The 20,810-nt window shown below is 47.6% G+C and overlaps 2 protein-coding genes across 2 annotated transcripts; both read left to right on the plus strand.

Annotated features, from left to right (window-relative positions):
- Positions 1 to 1,103: 1,103 nt before the first annotated feature.
- On the plus strand, positions 1,104 to 5,248 carry LOC308553610 (beta-defensin 109-like; the record flags this gene model as incomplete). The annotated part of the gene is made up of 2 exons (XM_081129643.1): positions 1,104 to 1,188; positions 5,043 to 5,248. 2 exons carry the CDS (start codon positions 1,104 to 1,106, stop codon positions 5,246 to 5,248), a joined length of 291 nt encoding a protein of 96 aa, XP_080985769.1.
- Positions 5,249 to 8,640: 3,392 nt separating this feature from the next.
- Positions 8,641 to 12,034, plus strand: LOC308553611 (beta-defensin 130A-like; the record flags this gene model as incomplete). Its single annotated transcript, XM_081129644.1, has 2 exons — positions 8,641 to 8,698; positions 11,853 to 12,034. 2 exons carry the CDS (start codon positions 8,641 to 8,643, stop codon positions 12,032 to 12,034), a joined length of 240 nt encoding a protein of 79 aa, XP_080985770.1.
- Positions 12,035 to 20,810: the final 8,776 nt, after the last annotated feature.

A 20,810-nucleotide genomic window follows, 5' to 3' on the forward strand; every position in this document is an offset into this window, starting at 1 on the left:
AGCACCGGGCCGTCGCAGAGGCTGACGATTCTAGCACTGAGCAGACTCGATTGTTATCCAGATGGTGCAACTCCGGTTAAGACAAAGTACAATGGTTGTAGTGACTGTTCTGGGAAAAGTTTCCTAAAATGTACGGCTATGATTAAATTTCAGCAGTGGAATTCCAAGGACTTAATTGTATTCTACATTTTCTGTAATGCCAGGTTTTCATTAAAATATAAACATTTATAAAAGTATATCTTAAAGGGTCACAAAGCCCACAAAGAGGTTGAAATATGATTTTGACACAGCAATGTTGCTGTACGAATGGAATACCACCAAACTTTTGCAGCAAGCTCTTAATCTTCATTTTCTTTTTCAAATCCTCACCTAAGCATATTTTTTCTATTGATTTTTAGAGACAGTGGAAGGGAGGGAAGGAGAGAGAGAGAAACGTTGATGTGAGAGGGACACATCCGTTGGTTGCCTCCTGTACGCGCCTTGTCCAGGGCCGGGCATCAAACCTGCAGCCTAGGTACGTGCCCTTGACTGGGAATCAAACCCAGGCACCTTCGGTGCTCAGGCCAACGCTCTAACCGTGGAGCCACACCAGCCAAGGCGAAATCATCTTTTTTATGAAGCCTTTCCTGACATTCCCGTCACCCCTTCCCCACTGCTGCCCCTTGGTAGAAAGAACCACTCTTGTCTTGGGGCGATTGTGTCCCTTACACATGTGACTGCTTGCATCCATTAGACTTTTCACCTCTCGTTATCTGGCTTGATTGAGCTGGTGTAACCCAGCTTTATGACACCACCTGGCACACAGTAGGTCACAGGGTACGGCCAGTGGTCACACACGCATGTGTCTAAGGAGAGCAGGAGAGAACACAGCGGACAGTGAGGCTACCCCGGCCCCAGGGAAATGGGAAGCATTGCCTTTGGCTTTCTTGTCCATAGAGTTACCAGCACAGTGTGTACTTTTGTTCCTGGAGACTTCTTGTGGGAGACTGAGTTATTCTCTCTTGGTCAGGCTCTACTAACCAAGAACAAACCGCTGGTCTGGGGAGCATCATAAAAAGCGGGGGACCGGCCATGCTCAGAGACTCTGGGCTCTGACCATTCTGATGCCTCTTCTCCTCACCGGCTGGTCAACCATGAGGCTCCATGTGCTCCTCTCCACTCTCCTCCTTCTGACTCTCTTGCCCCCAGGTAAGGGGGTGGCTCATCACTGGGGTCTGTGGTGTAGAAGGCTATCTGGGAGGTCAGACAGGACCCTGGCATCAGTCTTGTGGATTCATAGACTTAATATCAACAACGTCACTAAGTCTATAACAGGCTAAAATAGACCCAACTGCCTGATGAGGTCCCACATCGTTTCCTCCACACTTTGTATCTTGGTATGTCTTGGTGAGGCACGATGACTGATTTGCAGGCAGGGAAATCTGAAAGGCTTCAATGGCAGTGGCGTCTGTCATTATATCTACTCACTAGGTCAGAAGAGATGGACAGAATCCCATCACCAGGAGCTGTGCTAAGAGCATATCTTGGAGACCTCTGTCATAAAGTCTTTGGCTCCTGAAGGGATGGAGATGGGCTCTCATTATGGAAGAGGTATGTCCATGGTTGTAAAAGGAGGCTGCGCATATACCTTTTTTATCCAAATTAGACACTTTGGGAAAGCAAAGGGACCCCTGTTATTACTTTATCAGAACAACAGGCATGAACCAGACCCATGCCAGCCACACTGGCCACAGGGTCACTCTCTCTAAATGGCACAGATCCGGAATTGGATTTCAGAAAGAGGAGGGGTTACTGAAAAGATGAAGTGCTGGTCTGCATTCTAGGAAGGGATTCTTATGCTAAATAACAGTCACAAAAGAGGTTCCAAAAGCCTAAATCTAGTCCCGTGAAATGAGGCTGGAACACACACTGGAATACCAGCGCATTCACTATGCAGGAAGAAAGCAACTGGGCTAGGGAGTGGAGACGAAAATACAGAAGGTGGTCCTTGATGGACTCAGAAATCCCTCCTGCTAAGTTATCAGGTTCAAACTCATCATTTTCAGATGCGATGATTGAGGTGCATAGCAGTGCTCCTTAAGTCTGTAACTTAAGTATTCATATGTGCATCTGGAAACAACACTCCCGGGGTGCAGAGGCCAATAGTTAATGGTGTACAAAGAGTTTAGTTTGCAGGTCAGGCAAGGCTACTGGATATCAGTGGGACAAGCATATGTAGAAGACACATATTAGACCAGATAGTCTTCATGTTTGCACTTGGAAATATTTTTATTTGCATCAAAGAAGGATTTGTTTAGAATGCACTAACTGCCAGAAGCTTTTCTAAATTTCACCCAGGGTCGTATGATACCAACCAGGGCTATCTAAGGCAATGGCTCAGACAGAAAATTCTGCTGCTTGAAATGCAGCTGCCAATGTTGTCCCCAGCCTCTGCTGAACTTGTGGACAACGCTAAGGGGAGGCTGAGTCATGAGGCCGTGTGGACTCGCCTGCTCACGGTGGAAGCCGGCATCAGTGACAGTCAGAGCTGCATGGGGCGCTTCAGGCTCCACACCCGTCCAGGAGGCCGCGCTGAGGCTCCAGTGGTCCAGCTGCGGCCGCCTTGCTCCCCCTCCTCGCGCGGTCTCAGCTCTGTGGCCACCTAGTCTTTGTTTCTGTGTCTAAATCTTTCACTTTGAGGCTTCCTCCTGGGTCCTCTGTGGGACAGGTTGCACCTTTGTGGTTCGCCCCTGCCTTTTCTCCCATCACTCTTTGCAGTGGCGCGGCCAAGGCTCAGTTCTTGGCCTTCTATCCTCTCTCTCCATCCAGTCCTTTTAAATTCCCCTCCTGGAGCTCTCTTTTGAACTCTAGACTTGTAATGAATATCCAACCATGTAATTTATATCTCTATAGGGATGTTTAATTTCAAAATTAATATATAAAAAAATGAATTCTTGAATCCCCTCCCATGAATCTCCTCCATGGGGCTTTCCGCCATCACTCTGTGCCATGGCCAGCACTCCATGGAGCCTCTCTTGGCTCTTCCACACCCTCTTCCATTCAGCAGGCTCCACATCTGCACCCTAGGAGGTGTCTCTCAGGGCTCCTGCCCCATGACCAGCCTCAGAGAGCAGCTGCTCCGCACTCAGTGAAAAGCCAGAGTGTTTACAGAATTTCTCTCTTTTGGGGCAGAATAATATTCCATTGTTGTATATACACCACATTTCCTTCATCCATCAGCAGATTCAACATCAAGGGTTCAACATCTGTCCTGATGATGGACTCGTAGGTTGTTTTTGTGTCTTGGTTATTGTGAATATTGCTACAATGAACATGAGAATGCAGATGTCTCTTTGAGATAGTGCTTCTTCTCCTTTGAATATATACCCAGAAGTGGGGTTGCTGGATCACATGGTAGTTCTGTTTTTAAAGTTTTGAAAAATCTCCATATTGTTTTCCACAGTGGCTGCACCAATTTACATTCCACCAACGGTGCACCAGGGCTCCCGTTCCTCCACATCCTCACCAGTACTTGTTGTCACTTGTCTTTTTTGTAACAACCGTTCTAACAGGTGTGAGGTGATGTCTCATTGTGGGTTTGATTTGCACTTTCCTGCAGATTGGTGATGCTGAGCACCTTTTCATGTACTTGTTGGCCATTTGTTAGTCTTCCTTGAAAAAATGTCTACTCAAGTCTTCTGCCCATATTTTAATTGGATTATTTTTTCTGCTATTGAGTATGGGTTCCTTATATATCTGGATATTAACCCCTTATCAGATGTATGGTTTGCAAATATTTTTTTTTCCATTCTGTACTTTTCTTCTTCATTTTGTTGATGGTTTTGTTTGCTGTGAAGAAAATTTTTAATTTCATGCAGCCCCAGTTATTTATTTTTCCTTTTATGGCTTGTGCTTTTGGTGTCATATCCAAAGGCCATTGCCAAGGCCACTGTCAAGGAAATTTATTCCTATGTTTTCTTCTAGGACTTTTATGGCTTCGGGTCTTACTTTGAAACCTTTAATCTACTTCAAGTGTATATTTGGGAGTGGTGTAAGATAAGGGTCTAGTTTCATTGCTTTGCATATGGATATCCAGTTTTCCCAGCACCATTTATTGAAGAGACTATCCTTTCCCCATTGAGTATTCTTGACTCTCTTGTCAAATATTAGTTGACCATCTACACATGGGTTTATTTCTGGGCTCTCAATTCAGTTCTATTGGTCTATTTTGTCTGTTTTTTAGAGCAGTATTGTATCTTTTTGATTAATATAGCTTTGGAATATAGGACATATCATGCCTCCATCTTTGTTTTACTTTCTCAAGATTTCCTTGGCTATCAGGGTTTTTTTGATGGTACCATATGAATTTTAGGATTGTCTTTTCCAATATGCTCCATCTACACATGTCTTTCTAGTCTTCAAATAAACGAAGCCAGGAAGAGGAACGTCTTTTTCATTCTCACCATTCAGACGTCAGATCAAAAGCTAATCCTCCTGGGAAACCCTCTCCTGTCCATTTTATCAACTCCATCGTCCAGGCCTTTCCTGGCCCATGACTGTATTATTTTGTTCTAAACACTTGCCACTTACTGAAGTGATTTTATTCATCTATTCTTGTATTGCCACATTTTCTTTATTGAATGTAACTGCGGTAAGAATATGAAACATTTCTGCCGTTTTTACTGTCCTATTATTAGTACAAAGAAAAATGCCTGGCGAATAGAAGAAATTTAGTAAATCTTTGTTGAAGACCCATATAAAGGAGTAAGTGAAGACACAGGTGTATTGCGAACTTATTTTGTCTGTGCCCCTGTTGTTTCAGTTTGCCATTTACCAAAGTTCTTTGTGAAGCATAAATTAGCAAGGCCAAGAACTCCCAAGAGAAGGAGGGGTGTTGTGGACACTCAGGCTGTCAGGTGAAGGGGGGCGTTGGGCGTGGAGCCACTGAGCGGGGCCTGCGCCCCTTCTCCCCGGGTAGCAGCGCTCCCTCCAGAGCGCCTCTGTTCTCACACTGAGAGCGACTCGGCCGCGGACTAATGATCTCGCCGGCTCTTTCTCCGCAGCAAGAAGTGGTTTGGGCGCTTCTGAAGCCCACTGTTCGAATCTCTTAGGCATTTGCAGAAGAGATGTCTGCAAAATAATAGAGGACATAATCGGTGGCTGCCGAAGACGGTGGAAGTGCTGCCGAGCATGGTGGATCCTGATGCCAGTCCCCACACCAGTCGTGTATTCGGAATACCAAGACCCCATTAAGCCGAGGATAAAGTGAAATGAGGGAAACAGAGCAGCCAAAGGAAAATTCTTTGCATCTAAAAACATTAAAATATATATCTCGATTTAGCCCAACTTTATTACCCACTTTTATTTTCCTGTGTCAATAAAAATAAATAAATAGTGATTTAAAATCTACCCAGATGCTACTTCTTTAGACTCATTTTCAGATCCAAACAATGTCTTTAAAAGTGAGAAAGTCTATTTATTTAACAATACTTTTTTTTTTTTTTTTAATTGTCACAGAAAGACCAAAGGATTAACAAAAATACTACAAAGGTGAAAATATAATTATACAAAACATAATTAAATAGACACACAGAGAAAAGGCAAAGGCAAAATACAGAGAAAATCCAGAAAATGTCCAGAAAGGGAAGAGATGTATATAATGAAAAGCGGAGAAAATGGAAAGAGGGCAAGAGGAATAATTTGGGATAATTCATAAAGATGGTAACTGTAGAGCAGATACCCAGAAAGAGATGCAAACAAGCATAGAGAGAGCATGAGAGGTTGGAGATCAACAGAAATGTATATTAAGTACTCTAACAGGGAAAACTTCAACTAATAAGGAGATTCTGGTGTCACTCCTATGGAGAAACGTTATGATCATTTAGATTCCTAATGTTTTACTCTCCTAGACACATAATTCTGCCACAGAGCTGGAATTTCCCTGTAGCCCTATGCTGACCCTCTTTGAAGAGCAGGCTGTTGGTACTCCTGTTAAGTAGTTGTTTGGATGCTTCATAACTTCTGACTTCAAGTTCATTTTCCTTCGTGTTTGAGGTCCTCAGTTTCCTTTCCTGATGTCATGTCCCTTAAAGGAGATCTTAAGAGTTTTATTTTCACTCATGTACTAAATCTTGATGATTAGAAAAACGTGGTGAGGACTACCATTTTTTCTTCCTCTAATGCAATCTTTGTTTTTTTAATTCTCAGAGTGTAGACATTTAACATGTAATTTGATACAGTCTTGACAAGGTTTAGGGCAAAATTGGCCTTAAAATAGTCGAGCCAGGCCATAGGTCAGGAGCAAAGTGCATAAATGGTGAGAGAGATCCTTTGCCCTCTCCCCTCTCTGGGGATATCTGGGACTATTTGTTTTATCGATAACTTCTTGAGTAAGCTTTGGTGGTTCTTGAATTTCAAAAAAATTTGTCTACTTTAAATAAGGTGTATTCATTGTCATAAAATGTTTAGGAATGCTTTTGAAGTTGCATTCTATCAGTTTAAATAGTGTTATACTTTTAATATATTTTATGTAAGTCTTATGGTAACCCCAGGGAGACACCTGTAGTAATTACACAATAGAGCATGACATGAAGGCCTACTGATACTAAAAGCCATGACATTATAAAAGAAGACAGCAAGATAATAAGGTAAGAATAATGGATCTACAAAATCGTCAGAAAATCAACAAAATGGCAATAGTAAGTTCTTAAGTATCAATAATTATTTTCAAATAAATTGATTAAATTTTGCAATCAAAATATACAGAATGGTTGAATGAATTTAAAAAACAAAATCCAACAATCTGCTGCCTACAAAAGACTCCCTTTGGCTTTAAAGACACACGTAGACTCTGTAGTGAATTAACGAAAAAAGATACTTCAAGCAAGTGGTAACCAAAATAAACAAGTGTAGCCATTATTATTATTTTATTTTTAGATATTTTTATTGATTTTTAGAGATAGAGGAAAGGAGAGGGAGAGAGAGAGAGAGAAACATTGATTGGCTTCCTCCTGTAGGCCCCTACCAGGGAATGAGCCCCAAACCTGGGCGTGTGCCATGACGGGGAACCGAAGCAGCAACCCCTCAGTGCACGGGACCATGCTCCAACCAACGAAGCCACAGTGGCCAGGGCTAGCTATTCTTTATATCAGACAAAATAAACTTTAAACTAAAAGTGGTAAAAAGAGACAAAGGAAGTCTTATATAATGATAAAGGAATTAATCCATCAATAAGGTATAAAAATTGTAAATATCTAAGTACCCAAGGTCAGAGTACGTTCATATATAAATAAAAAACTCACAAGGCTAACAGCGATGACAAACAGCAACCCAGCAGTGATTTGGATCTTTCATGCCCTACTGGTAACACAGTCCAGACAGGGAATTCATGCGAAAGCAGCAGATGTGACTAACACTATGGACCCGAGGAACCTAACAGATATATTTAGGACATTCTGACAACAGCAGAATACACATTCTTCTCAAGTACACATGAAATGTTTTCTAGTATAGACCATATTTTAGGCCATAGAAAAAAAGCATTTGCAAATATAAGAGGATTACAATCATATCAAGTATCTTATTTGACCACAATGGTATGTAACTAAGAATCAACAACAGAAGGAACTCTGGAAAACTCATGAGTATGTAACAATTATGTAATACTCTCCTGAACAGCCAATGGATCAAAGAAGAAATTCTTTGGCAAACATCAAAATGACAACAAGTCATCAAAATAGAAGACATAAAAGTATGTACATTTTTTCCAAAAACAAAGCTGACACCACATATGAAAGTTTATAAATTAAAAAATATATATATATGAATGTGATATTAAGCCACTGATCAGTAGGAAAATTAGCATTGATTACTTGGTTTTAGGTCAATCGATTGCTAGTCAAAGGCATTTCTTAAGCTTTCAATACTTTACTCCTATACTTTGGGGTGAGGATAGGGAGTCTCTTTAAGTTGTAGACATACAGTCATTTTTTAAAAAAATCTGTTTTTAAATTACAGTTGACTAGACATATGGTCTTGACAACAGATGGCTATTGAGGAAATATTGAGCTCCTTATCTCCGATGTTTTAACCCTCCCAACGTCACCATCCTTGTCATGCAGGACAAAGGATTGATGACAGGTAAAAAATGTTAGTTTTCCACATGAACTAAGTGTATTTACCTTTCAGATGCTATTAAGAACATTGTACATATGTGACACTAACCTCTCTTTTAAGAAATAATTTAGAAATTGAGTTTCATTTTGGAAAAAAAAAAGATCCTTGGGCAATTCTCTTATCTGTATTGTGGAAAAGAGTGTCTTGTGGAAGAGTCTCCTTGTAAGTCAGAGGGCTTTTGGTAAGAAGGAATCCACATTCTCAACCCTACTTCCTTCAAAAGACAACTGGCCAAAGGCACTGGCCTCTGCGGAACTGGAGAGTCCACAGAAAAAGTGAAGGATTGGCCATCTGGTTTCCTGTAATTAGGTTAATTTGTCACCAAATTTAGAGACTCCATGGTCTGGAGATATTCCAACGGAAGCTGTTTCATTTTTTTACTTGTTAAGCTTCACTGACCAAGAAGAATGTCAGTCCCCCAGAAATTCATAAAAGGCTCCGTGTTCCACCGGCCGTGATCACTCACCTCTCACCGGGCAGCCGACCATGAGACTCCAGCCCCTCCTTTCTGTGCTCCTCCTCTTTGTGACCATAGTACCAAAAGGTAAGACGGTGAATAATTATAGAGCTGGGTTTCTCAGGAGGCCCTCGGGCACGCTCAGTTCCCCAGTGGCCGTCGTCACTGTCACTCAGACCCTCTTGCACGGGCTTGAGCCATTCGGAATTCCAACAGGCTCGCCTGCCTTCGAACTGATGAGGACAACCCTGCAAAGCGGGACAAAGGTTTCCGTCGACAGAAAACCAGGTCCAAGAGTTCCGTGATTAGAAAATGCGGCCCATGTAGGGAGAGAGGGAGAGAAGCTTGAACATGGGACTTGAGGATTAGCACACAAATTCAGTAGCTGTTACCAGGGCCCCATCTCGCAAAAGGAGAGTGAAAATGAGCTTGGTTTGGCCTCGGTGAGTGAATGGAAGCGGGAGAGTCTGTCGGTGAGGAATGTTTGTGAACGGGAAAAGTTAGGTGCCCAAGAGAGAGCTCAACAAGAGAGGGTCGCATCCATTTGTGAAGGACCAGTAGAGAGCAGGGGAGTCTGGAAAAAGCATGAACAGAGGGATAAAGCTTCGATGGCCAACTTTTAAGCAAAAGACAAAATATGAAAGAGGCACTTTAAGAATCTGAGTTACATCCTTAAGACCCATGGTTCGGAAGTTTGAATATTAACATGTAGAATCAAATAAAAAAGGGAAGAGGGTCACCTTCAGGCTAGTTCACCCAGCTTTTTGTAAGAACTGACAACATCCGTTTCTCCACTGTTAGTGACAGAATGCTCAGGTCCCTCAAAATAAGGTCTGTGTCCACTGAACATAGATATATAGTCTGGATAACTCTCTCTCTTCCTTGGTTCATCTCTACGATTCCTTTAATTGCAATCAAAGCGCTCATTTGTTTGATCTTTGCCTTTTACGAAATGATGCCAAAGTGAAAAGCATATGGCACCAATGCTGAGTGGGTGCGGGGCATTTCAAGGACACAGAGGGCGAGGCAGCCAGACTTTACTCTGTGTGTGGGTGACACTAATTACTGGGCTAGATGACGCATAGGTCTCAGTTTACACACACAAACTAGGACCACCTGGGGGTTCCAGGCAGCCCACACGCCTGGCAGGGGGGTGTCCTGACGGGTCTTGCCCTTCGTTTCATTGCTTCCAGCACTCTCTCCTCAGTCTCTCCTCCTGCTTCCACCACAGAAGGAGTGTCAGGTTTTCAGTGTCCTCCTTATTTCCTAATCTTGAGATAATCATCTTTTGAGGTCAACACATGGAATTCATCCCGAGGGGCCACCAGCAACCGTGTGAAAGTAGAGAAAGGGTATAAAGGACAGTCATGAGGGGTCAGGAGGTCAGAATTCCTCCCTGTTAATCCCATGATCTGAAGGTAGATAAGCCAGCTCCGGCTCTGCGCGGATTCTCTGGGTCGTGATCGAGCCTGGGCTTGAAAGCGTCTACCAGCCTGGCCTCTGCTGTCCTTTGTGCCTCCAGCCTCCCCTGGAAGAGGCCCCTTCTCTCTTCTCCCAAAGTAAGTTCCTCCCCTCGGCGCCGAGGTCCAGACTCCATGGAAGCAGGTCCCAGCGCACACACAGAGCAGCAGAGGCCGTGCAGCCAGCGTGCCGCCGAGGACGTGGAGACTCGCAGTTCACGGGCAGAAGCCGCCCGGGCCAGTGACAGCAGGCGGGAGGCTGGTGGGCAGGATGCACGACCCTGGGAATCGGGGGACATGATGTGAAGTGAACTAAGCCAGTCACAGAGGAGAAATGCTTCAGGGTCTCACTGACGTGAGGAATCTAAAATAGTCAAATGCACAGAAACACAGAGTAGAATGGGGGTTGCCAGGAGCTGGGGGGCGGGGCGGGAGCTGCTGTTCCATGGGGCAGAGTTTCACCCCCATGAGATGAGTAAGTTCCAGAGACCCGCTGGACATCACTGAGCCTGTAGTGAACCGTACTGAACTGTGCACTCAACCGTGGACGAGGGGAGATCTCAGGTGTAGTGTCCTCGCCACAGTGAGAAAGGAAAAGGAGAGCAGGGGTTCTCTGCAGCAGAGCTGGCCGCCGCATGAATGTGACAGGCGTCCTTCAGAGGCAGCCCTTGGAAACCGTGATGTCCCCTCCCTCCAGGACAGTCACGACCAGCCCCGGTTTGTCTCTCCCAAATCGGTTATACCAGGAGGCTAGTGAAGGGCTAGTATATCCCAGGATAGCGGAGACGGAATGAGATCCAGGTGGGTTAATAGGATGGTTCAGAAACTAGCTTCTCTGGGTGAGCGCAGGCAGAGTGACTCCATCAGGGAGCATCCACGGTGGCCGCAGGGGGACAGTGGGCCCGCTTGTGCTGGGAGGGCTGGGGGACGCCCACGGAGACTAAGGGAAACCACTGCGCGGGCCGCACACGTAGCTACGGGCCCCTCCGCTGCCAAGCGAGTGAAGACATACGGACAGATTTCAGGAAAACTACCCTTCGGCTCTGAGCCAAATGCTCTCTGAACCTGCGTGTCAGGGGCACTAAACAGCGTGGAAAACGCGTTCCTGGCCGAGCCCTGAAATGCGGCAGCCGGGGAAGGTGCAAACCCAAGGCCTTGTGGGCTGTCTGCAAGAGGAGATGAGAGCGTTGTTCCCGGGAAACTCAGCAGGGGGGCGGCGAACAGCCCCGCGCTCACCCGCTGCCTGCCACCCCCCCCCACCGTGACACACTGCCCACGCGATCCACAGTGTGCCTCCCAGAGGAGCGCTGCCCTCTGCAAGCTTCTAGAAGTCGGCCTGCCCTCTCCAATGGGCTTGGTCCCCAGTCTCAGCCCCTCCCCTGAAAGCGCTTCTTTGACTTAAGTGTCTGATTTTTTCTTTTTTAAGAAAATAATTTTCTTTTTTAAAAAAATATGTTTTTATTGATTTTCAGAGAGAGAGGGGTAGAGAGATAAAAACATGGATGAGAGAGAAGCACCACCCATGGGCCGCCTCCTGCACCCCCGTCCTGGGGACTGAGCTCACAACCCGGGCTTGCGCCCTGCCTGGGAGTCGAAGCAGAGACCTCCTGGTGCGTGAGATGACACTCAGCCACGAGCCCCACCAGCAGGGCTGTCTGGTTTCTCATGGAGGCGGAGTCATCTCTTCCATCCCAAGCCAGTTTTTGTAAGCTCCTCTGTCTGTGCGCATCACCAGAATCCGGTGCTGACGTAACGGTGCTGTCTAATCTCTTCCTGTGCAGCCAGGCCTGGCGTCATCCCGGGGCTAAAACAGTGCCTCATTCTCAAAGGCGTTTGCAAGGCTACGAGCTGCACCAGCACAGACGACACCATCGGTGTGTGCAGCGACGACAAAAAATGTTGTCGAAAGTGGTGGATATTGTATCCCTACCCAACACCAGCTCCCAAGGCAAAGTCTCCCTAGACTGGGCCTCCGGGACACGCGGGGGCTTTTCGCAGATTCCTGAGGGACCCAGCTTGCTTTCCCTGCCTTGATGGGAAATAAATGTCCTACCTCCACGTGTACTGACCCCTGAGGGATTTCTTCTGGGTGCACGTGCAGAGCCTCTTATGCACAACAAGACCCAACGAAATAATAGAGGAATCTCATACCCTAAGGATTTTTGTTCAAGATGTGACTTTTCTATTTGAAAAAAAGATGAAGGTTAACATTTTAAATATGTAAAATAAAGCAGGTGTGAAATGACAGTGAGTAGTGTTTTATGATCTGATGTAGAACAGCAACGTTCCCCCTCTTCAGATTCCGAACATATGTCGTTTCCTTGCTGCTCGGGGATGTGGGTTAAGGTCAGTCAGTCGCGTGGTCTTGCTAACGCCAAACCCGAGTGAGGACAAGCCCGCCCAGCCGCACCCCATCGGCCTGAGGCCGGTGGCCCCCTCCTGGCCTTGGGGGAGCAGAGCAGAGCGGCCCAGCGGCGGGGCCCACCGGGGATGCTGGAGGGCGAGGCGCCGGGAGCCCCACAGCCCTGGCGGTTCTTTCCCAGTCACCCCCGCACAGCTCTGCCTTCCGGCCAGAGGAATTTCCAAGCCAGTGATAATTCCGGATCATGTCTCCTTTATGGCTAAGAAAATAAAAAGGCAGGAGAGAGGTCAGGGGTGTTACCTGACAGGAGTCCCACAGAGGTGGAAAGACCCTTCTGGAGACCACAGTGAAAGCCCAAGGGTTTTTGTCTTCTTAGTCTTAAAGGCCATGGTCAAACGGAGGAAGATGGGCTCTCCCACCTCCTAATAGTCTTCAGAATCCGCGTTCCTATTATTAATGTGGGCAGCAGTTGTCCACAAGACCATCCGTTTCTTGAGTACAAGAGCCACCTTCACCCACACCTGTGTCCAGGGTACCACACAGTCTCCTAACACTGCTGCTGACAGTCACAGGCTCTGGAGTCAGTCATCTCTCTAAGTTAAAACTGTCATTCTTTTTTTTTACTTTAAAAAAAATGTTCTGAGAGAGAGAGAGAGGAAGGGAGAGGGAGAGATAGAGAGAAATATCAATGAGAGAGAAACAGTGACCGGCTGCTTCCTGCACATGCCCTACGGGGGACCAAGCCCATAACCCAGGCATGTGGCCTGACAGGGAATCCCATGGGTGACCTCTTGGTGCCTAGGACCTCGCTTAACCCACTGAGCCTCACTGGCTGGGCAAAGCTGTCATTGTTTTGACTTTGAACTATTAATCTTCGTTTGCCTGAAAAGTTTCCTTCCAAGAAATGAGTAGAATAAATGAACCTTCAAGCTAGAGAGGTCCGTTCCACTTTCCCCAAGTCGTTCCGTGACTGTTCGTTTTGAATTAGGGTTGCCAGAGAAAAGACAGGCTGCCCAGTTACATATAAAGTTCAGATAAACAATGAATATTTTTAGTATAAAAATGTATAATATTTGGCACATACTTATATTACAAATTATTTGTTACATCTGAAACCAAATTTAACTGAGTGCCCTGTCTTTTTATTTGCTAAAGCCAGCACCCCTCCTTCGAATCCGCACATGGGGGAAATTCCAGGCACTCCCTCCGCTCAGCAGAATACCTCCTCCCCGCTGGGCCGAAACCCACCTATAGCCACCCCTCTCCCCTCTATTCTGGCTCTAATTTGTCACGCACTGCCCATTTTCCTCTGCGATGAGAGGGCTGCCTGGTTCCCGATGCTAGTCATGAATTGCAAACACAGGCCCGTGGATGTCTGCAGAACGTGACAGTCCCATAATCACCACAAACCTGCTATGTGCCGTCCTCCGTGGATTTCACCCCCTTTCATCTCTCCTCTGCCAGATACCATGGTAACTGCACAAGCTCTCCTCAGAGAGCGACACTCAGGCTCTGACCCTGGGCATCCACCTGCTCCCTCGGCTTCTTTTAAATAATCTCATTTCCACAGCAGCTGTTGATCCCCTGCGCCCAGCTGCTGAGTGGATTGCGCAGTAATGCCATTAAAACAGAGCGAATTTGCACACATTCTGCACAGCGTTTGTGTGTGTGTGTGTGTGTTTTAAAATCCTCACCCAAAGATATTTTTCCATTGATTTTTAGAGAGACTGGAAGTGGGGGGACGTGGGGGGAGAGAGAGAAACATCGACGTGAGAGACACATCAATGGGTTGCCTCCCATACATGAGGGACTGAACCTGCAGCCCAGCTACGTTCCCTTGGCCAGGAATCAGTGCTCGGGCTGACGCTCTAACTACTGAGTCAACCTGGCCCGGGCCTCCCACAGCATTTTTGTCTGGCTGTTAATGTGCATGTGTCAAAATCAAGACTCATGCACACTGCAGATCTAATCATATACTACAACTTCGTATTAAATATCTCCTTTTGGACATCCAAACACAATGCAAACTTTATTGACCCAAACTAAGCTAATCTCATTCTCCAAAACCAGGTTTCTTTCATGCTGCTGAATGACACCATCCCCGGACAATGTCCCCAGACATTGGAGACAGAAGTCTGCCCTTCCTCTGGCCCCCTTCCCTGTCTGCCTCGCCCCATGACAGGTGGTCACCAAATGCTGTTGACCTCCATACTCTCTCCGGATTCTTTAATGCCCACTTCTGCTGGCACTGCCTTGTTTTCTCTCTCATCTGGGCCATGAAAACAGCTGGCAAAGCCCTGCCTACCCACAGACTTGACCAACGCCTTCCTCAGAAAGGTGTGCACCTAGAGACAGACCCAGCATGGGGATCTCCTCTGGATGGGGATAGGGGGAGAGTGACTCCTAGCTGGTCACCGATAATCATGACAGCCCGGCTCCCTGGGCCCCTGGCGGTGTAGGCCGGGAGCTGTCACACTCTCTGGCCAGTGAGCCCTTTGGGGAAGTATGGTTGGGACTTCTAGTGATGGTTTCTTTCAACGACCAAAGGACACGTATACTAAGACACATTTGATCATGTCACTTCCTGTTGAACTATTGAAAACTTGATTCTCTCATACGCTGCTGGTAGAAATTGCTTCCATTTTTCGAAAAGGTAATTAAAGAAAACAACTAAAAGAATACTACTACTAATTTATATCATAGACACTATAATACGTAGCGCCAAATTTAATCCCTTAACCGTATATCAGGCACTCTGAAACGTGTCTGACCTTCATCGTCTCATTTGACCCCTAAAACCACCTTATGAACTAGATACCGTTTTCCTGAGAAATGAGGAGTGTGCCTTCAGGTAGTTAAATGCCTTTCTCTGTTTCACATAAGCAGTGTGCTAGAAGAGGTTTTGAAATTCATAATAAAGGAATTATCCTTAAAAATGATAAAAATAGACATAAAGGTATATGCACAACGATATCTACCAATTGTTTGTTATGATGTGAAATTTTGAGAGTGATAAAATTAACCTAACAGGCCCAACCGGCGTGGCTCAGGGGTTGAGCATCGACCTATGAGCCAGGAGGTCACGGTTAGATCCCCCGTCAGGGCACAGGCCTGGGTTCTGGGCTCGATCCCCAGTAGGGGGCGGCAGGAGGCAGCCGATCCATGACTCTCGTCATTGATTTCCTCTCTCTCCCAGCAGCATGGAGGAGTGAAGTCAGGCAGCACGTGAATGGAGGGCTGGTGAGAGGCACTGAAGCAAAGACACCCGAGCACATTTATGCTCAGGGAGAGGCTACCTGGCAGGTATGTATTTATTTTTTTACCTGCCCTCTCCTCCACGCAGCCTTGCCCCTGAAGGAAGCTGCCATGACTGGGCCTCAGGAGGGTGGGAGGTGGAGATGGGCCCACCAAGGGATCCTGGTGAACTTTGCAAGCCTGGTCCCCTGCTGCCTGTATCCCTGGCACACCCTCCTGGGCACGCTGCCCTCTAGTCCCCTCCACCTGTGGTCCCCACCACTGTGGGCAGGCTGAGGGCACTGCCCTCTCTCACCTGGGCTGGCTTGGGCGTTGGAAGGCCGATGGTGAGGAAGGAAGCTGCCCCCCTGGAGCTCGGCCTGACCCTGGAGAAATGTCCCTGCCTGGCATCCTCTAGGGGACAGCCAGGTGGCCTCGGCAGCACAGCCTCAGAGGGCGGATGGCCTGGAGCTCTGGGTGGTGAGGAGCTGGCAGCCGACCTTGGGCTGACCTTGGGCAGGGCTGGTGAGGCTGGACCAGACCCCAGACTGTGGAGCTGCCCTGCCTCCCACACAGATGGGCACCACCGAGGCCAGGGCTGAGCTCCTGGTCTGAGCCAAATCCCTCTGAGGCCCGGGAAGCGGCCCTGTGCAGGCTGGTCCTGCAGACCTGGAAGCACCCACAGACCCAAGCTCCCTCCTGGGCCCACAGCCTGGAGGCGCCTGTGCAGCAGGCGCCCCTGCTCGGCTGTTCTGGGCGCTGCATCTCCAGCACCTGGCATCCTGGGACCCTCCAGACAGAACCCACACCTTGTCCCATACCCCTTTGCCCTGCCATCCAGTGTTAACTGTGGCAACTACATGGGCATCACTTGTAGGAAAAACAACAGCAAACATTTGTTCTTTTAGTTCTGGGGCTAGGAGTCCAAGATCAAGGCGCAGGTGACCCTGTGTCTGCTGAGCCTCTTCCCGGTGTGTCGATGGCCCTCTTTCTGTCATGGTGCCCTCACATGGCAGCGAGGGAGCTACTAGCTTCATGCCCCTTCTTGTAGGGGCACGACGCCCATTCCTGAGGCTCCCCTTCACGGCTAGTGGCCTCCAGAAGCCCCGCCTCTGAGCGCGTGGCGTCAGGGACCAGAGTTCCATATGAGAATGGGGGGCCACGTTCCGTCCCTGACGCAGCGGAGAAAGGCTACGGCCACCCGCCCGTGTCTAGGCGCTGCGAGGAGCGAGGTGCTGGAGCTGCAGCCTGGCGGCGCTGGGCGTGGTGCCTGGCGGTGGGTGCGGAAAGCGGTGCCGAGGGGGGCAGGAGGGCCAATCTCGGGCCTGGGAGGCCGGGCTGCAGGCGGGGAGACTGTCGGCGACGTCTGGGGTGCAGAGGTCAGCGTGTGCCTGGAGGCAGGTGTCAAGACGTAATGAGACGTTTAAGCTGGCATTTCAAGACCTTCTGTGGTAAGTTCCAGAGAGAAAGGGGTGGGTCGGTCCTGCACGCTGAGCTCCCCCAGGCATATCTCCGGGCCGCCCCGCGGAGCAGGGGAGGGCTGGACGCTGGACTCGGCGTGGGGGGCACGCCAGCGCCATTCCCTTCGCCTCCCCGAAACCCGGCCGCGGCCTCCGCCACTCCAGAGGACTGCTCTGGAAACCAGGTCCCTTTCTTCCAGCCTGAGCTCTACTGAACCCTTTGGACCTTCTCTGCACCCCATATAGGAGTACAAATGATACGGATCAAAAATGAAGAGCCGGTTACGGAGCTATGCTTCTGCACAGACGTGGCCACGAGCTGGCCGGCAGAACGAAGACCAAACTCATTGCCTGCAAGTGATTACTTAGTGACGGAGCCTGCGGCCTTATTAATTTTTAGGAGATCTATTCGTGCCTGGCAGAGTTTTGATAAGGAAATAAACTATTTACCAAAGAACACACCTGCTTATCTGATGGGTTCAAGGAGCCAGTCTTTTATTCCATAAGCATGTATTTTTATCTTAACACCAATTAGGCCTATCAGTCTGATAGAAATGCTGCATCTAAATAGGAAACGCCGTCGCTCTCAGAGATGTCACCAGGAGCGAAAGTCGGCTCTTGGCTCCAGCTGGGGGTTGGCTGTGCATTTAGAAGAGCGAGGTAGATAAGACTGAATAAAGCACTGGCTTCTTTGGACTAAAACCATCAAATTTTCCAGGGAATATTCACTGGTGTCCCATTGAGCTAAACTGCCCCTGCCACGGCCATGAGTAAACACACTCAGCATTTTTGTCTCGTTTTTGGTCACAGGCCAAAACCAGAGAAGCTCCAGTCGTTAAAAAATGAAATTAATTTTGTGAGGATTTAATCTATCATTTGACAGTTGAAGTGGCTACTTTCTGATGTGAAACCTACTACGTATTTTAAATGGAGAGAGGGCAGAAACCACAACAGGTTTCCTTAATTAATTTTGAAGAGAAAAATCTTTGTTAATTTCTACAATTCAACGTGCCTTGACTATCAGTTTTGAAACCAGACTAAGCGAGTGCTGTAAAAGATGTGTTTTGTGCTGGCCAATGTGTTGTAGATTGGGGAGCAGGGCTGATCACAAAATGTTCCTTTCATTCAGCTTTTTGTTCTGTATAAATATCAGCAGTTTAACAGAAAGCGCCACTTACTGGGGTGATTTAAAGGCCCTGCCAAGGCCATGAAAACGAGATGGGTGTCGGGGTGCAGAGGTGTGCCCTGCGCTTGGAGGCCTGCGGCGGGGAACGCCGAGGGTGCCCCGTGGCTCTGCGTAGCGGCACCGACAGTTCCCGGGAAAGGGCTCGGGCTGCGTTTTAATTTCTCTGCGACAGACTCTCCATTCAGCCATTTCCCCGTCCACAGAAAGCGCGAGGGAGAACGTTCAGGCCACTCACAATAGTCGGATCGCAGGAAGGAAGAGCAGCGACGCATCTGATGCAACTACTTTTCCAATCGCAAGTCCTAGGCGGCCTGAGGCCGGGAGATGAGTCCAAGCACCGCAGGACATGTGCGTGCGGATCTGACGCGGGTCGCCGGTGGCCCGAGAAGGGCCTGCCTCAAACGCTCACCTCCTCAAACCCCAACAAGGGCTTCCTCCCTCGTTTTTAGAGTATTTCTTCCGCTGATCACGGGGGAAAACAAAGACATTTGATGACTTCTGTTCTGGATCTGCCCCACGGTAAATTTAGCCCTTCCCACGTCTCCTGGGGATATTTTTGGATACCCCCACTCTGGCAGAACTAGGATTTCCCTGAGGGCTGGAAGGGTCTCTCGTCCGTCCCCTGTGCAGGGTAAAATCAGTAAATTGGTGGGTGAATTAACGTGTGGATCAATAAATTCATTGTAAGGAAATAATTTTAAGAGCAAGTCGGGGCTCGTCAGCCAGCCCGCGAGTTTTGAAGGCGGCTTGCTGGTTGGAATACGCATCCTTACATTTCCTTGGAGACGGGTATTAGGAATCTTCAAATAACTACTAAGGAGTTACCGTTTGCCTTTTCCCTTGTGTCACTTTCTCCCAACACCTACCTGTGGAGAAAGAAGAGCCCCAGAGAGAGGGAGTTTCTACCTTCGTCCCAACTATGAAAGACACAACCCACGGAGGCCCCCGCAGCCCACGGCCTGCGCCGGGCAGTGGGATGGGATACGAAGTCCGCATGTGTGCAAGTGGCGGTTTGGGGAGAAAAGGCAGAGACGGGCCTGGGGAACTCTGATGATCACGAAGGTCCCTACGATCGGCGGTGCAATGGTTTCCTGCTGCGAGCTCGCTGCAGTGCAGGGGTGTTCACCCTTAAGTTCCCTGAGTGAGATCGTTCTTTCAAATCCCAGTTCTGAACAAGCTCCTGAGAGACTTCCCCTGAGAGACTGTAGCTACAGACAGAGGCTGTAAAATCTATTCATTTAGCAAATACCGATTCAGCCCAAAACTCTTTGGGGCACTGTGCTGGGGTCCTGGAGGGGATACAAAGATGTGTTCAAAACAGTGTCCATCCCGAGCTTAAAATAAACCATCTAAATTATAACTGTTATAGTCTTAATAATGTTCCTAATTTGTTAGTACTCGAAACTCACACAGCACAATAAGGCAGAGGGCTTCAAATCATCTTTCAGCAATTTCTCATTAGTACATTTAACATGCAGAGAAATCAGATCTCACCCGCTGACTTTTGCAGACAAAGTGATTGGAATCCTTAGAAGAAACGGCTCACTCTAGGCCGCGGAGTGACATGAGGTCACTGGGGTGCGGCTGATGGTCTGTTCTAACTCCTATAAAATCTGAATCAAAAACAATTTGTGAAGCAATTCAGAGAACAGAAAATGTGAATTCTTTCCCTGGCTGGGTAGCTCCGTTGGTGAGAGCCTCATCCCGATACACCAAGGTTGCAGGTTTGATTCCCAGTCAGGCCACAAACAAGAATCAACCAATTAATTCCATGACCAAGTAGAACAGCAAACCAATGTTTCTCTCTCTCTCTCCCCTCCCTCTTTCTCTCTCAAATAAATAAATAAAAATTTTAAAATGTCAACACTTGAGTATGTCTACGTTCAGTATCACTGTTACTCTCGCAATGCTGTCGGGTGGCTCCCGGGCCCCCGGTATCCAGAGGGACGGGGAGGGTTTATTTCTCCTTTCGTTTCAAATCTATTAGACGGAAGTATCTCCCCACTTAGCTATTTTGTCTCTTAACCTACTCACTTGTCAGTACACCCGTGACAGGGCTGGTGAAGATCAGGGGTGTCCATTTCCGCCGGGAGGCCTCTCTCCCTCGGGCTGGCGCGTGGCGTGGGGCAGAGACGGGCGGAGGGAGGATCCCCACGGGCAGCCCAGGGAGCTGTGCGCAGAACACGCTCAGCAGACAGTTGGTTCTCAACTATGTCCCACAGTCAGGGGGGAATTCCCAAAGGGAAAGTATGCACTTTAAAGATCGACGGGTAGGATACAAAGAGGCATGGCCTTTTACGTTTTCAAAGATTATAATGACCAGTTTTTTGAAAATCAGACAGTGTGAAATTTTGTTCATGTTGATATTTTTAACATGCAGTTCTGTATCTTGCTGCTACGCTAAGAATTTCATGGACAATAGAAAGAATAAGAATTACCATTTGAGAAGATTTAGATAGGGGATCATTTTCTTATTGTCTTAAAAGTAACTTTTTAA

Source organism: Miniopterus schreibersii, assembly GCF_964146895.1.
Source record: "Miniopterus schreibersii genome assembly, chromosome: 2".
NCBI lineage: Eukaryota > Metazoa > Chordata > Mammalia > Chiroptera > Miniopteridae > Miniopterus > Miniopterus schreibersii.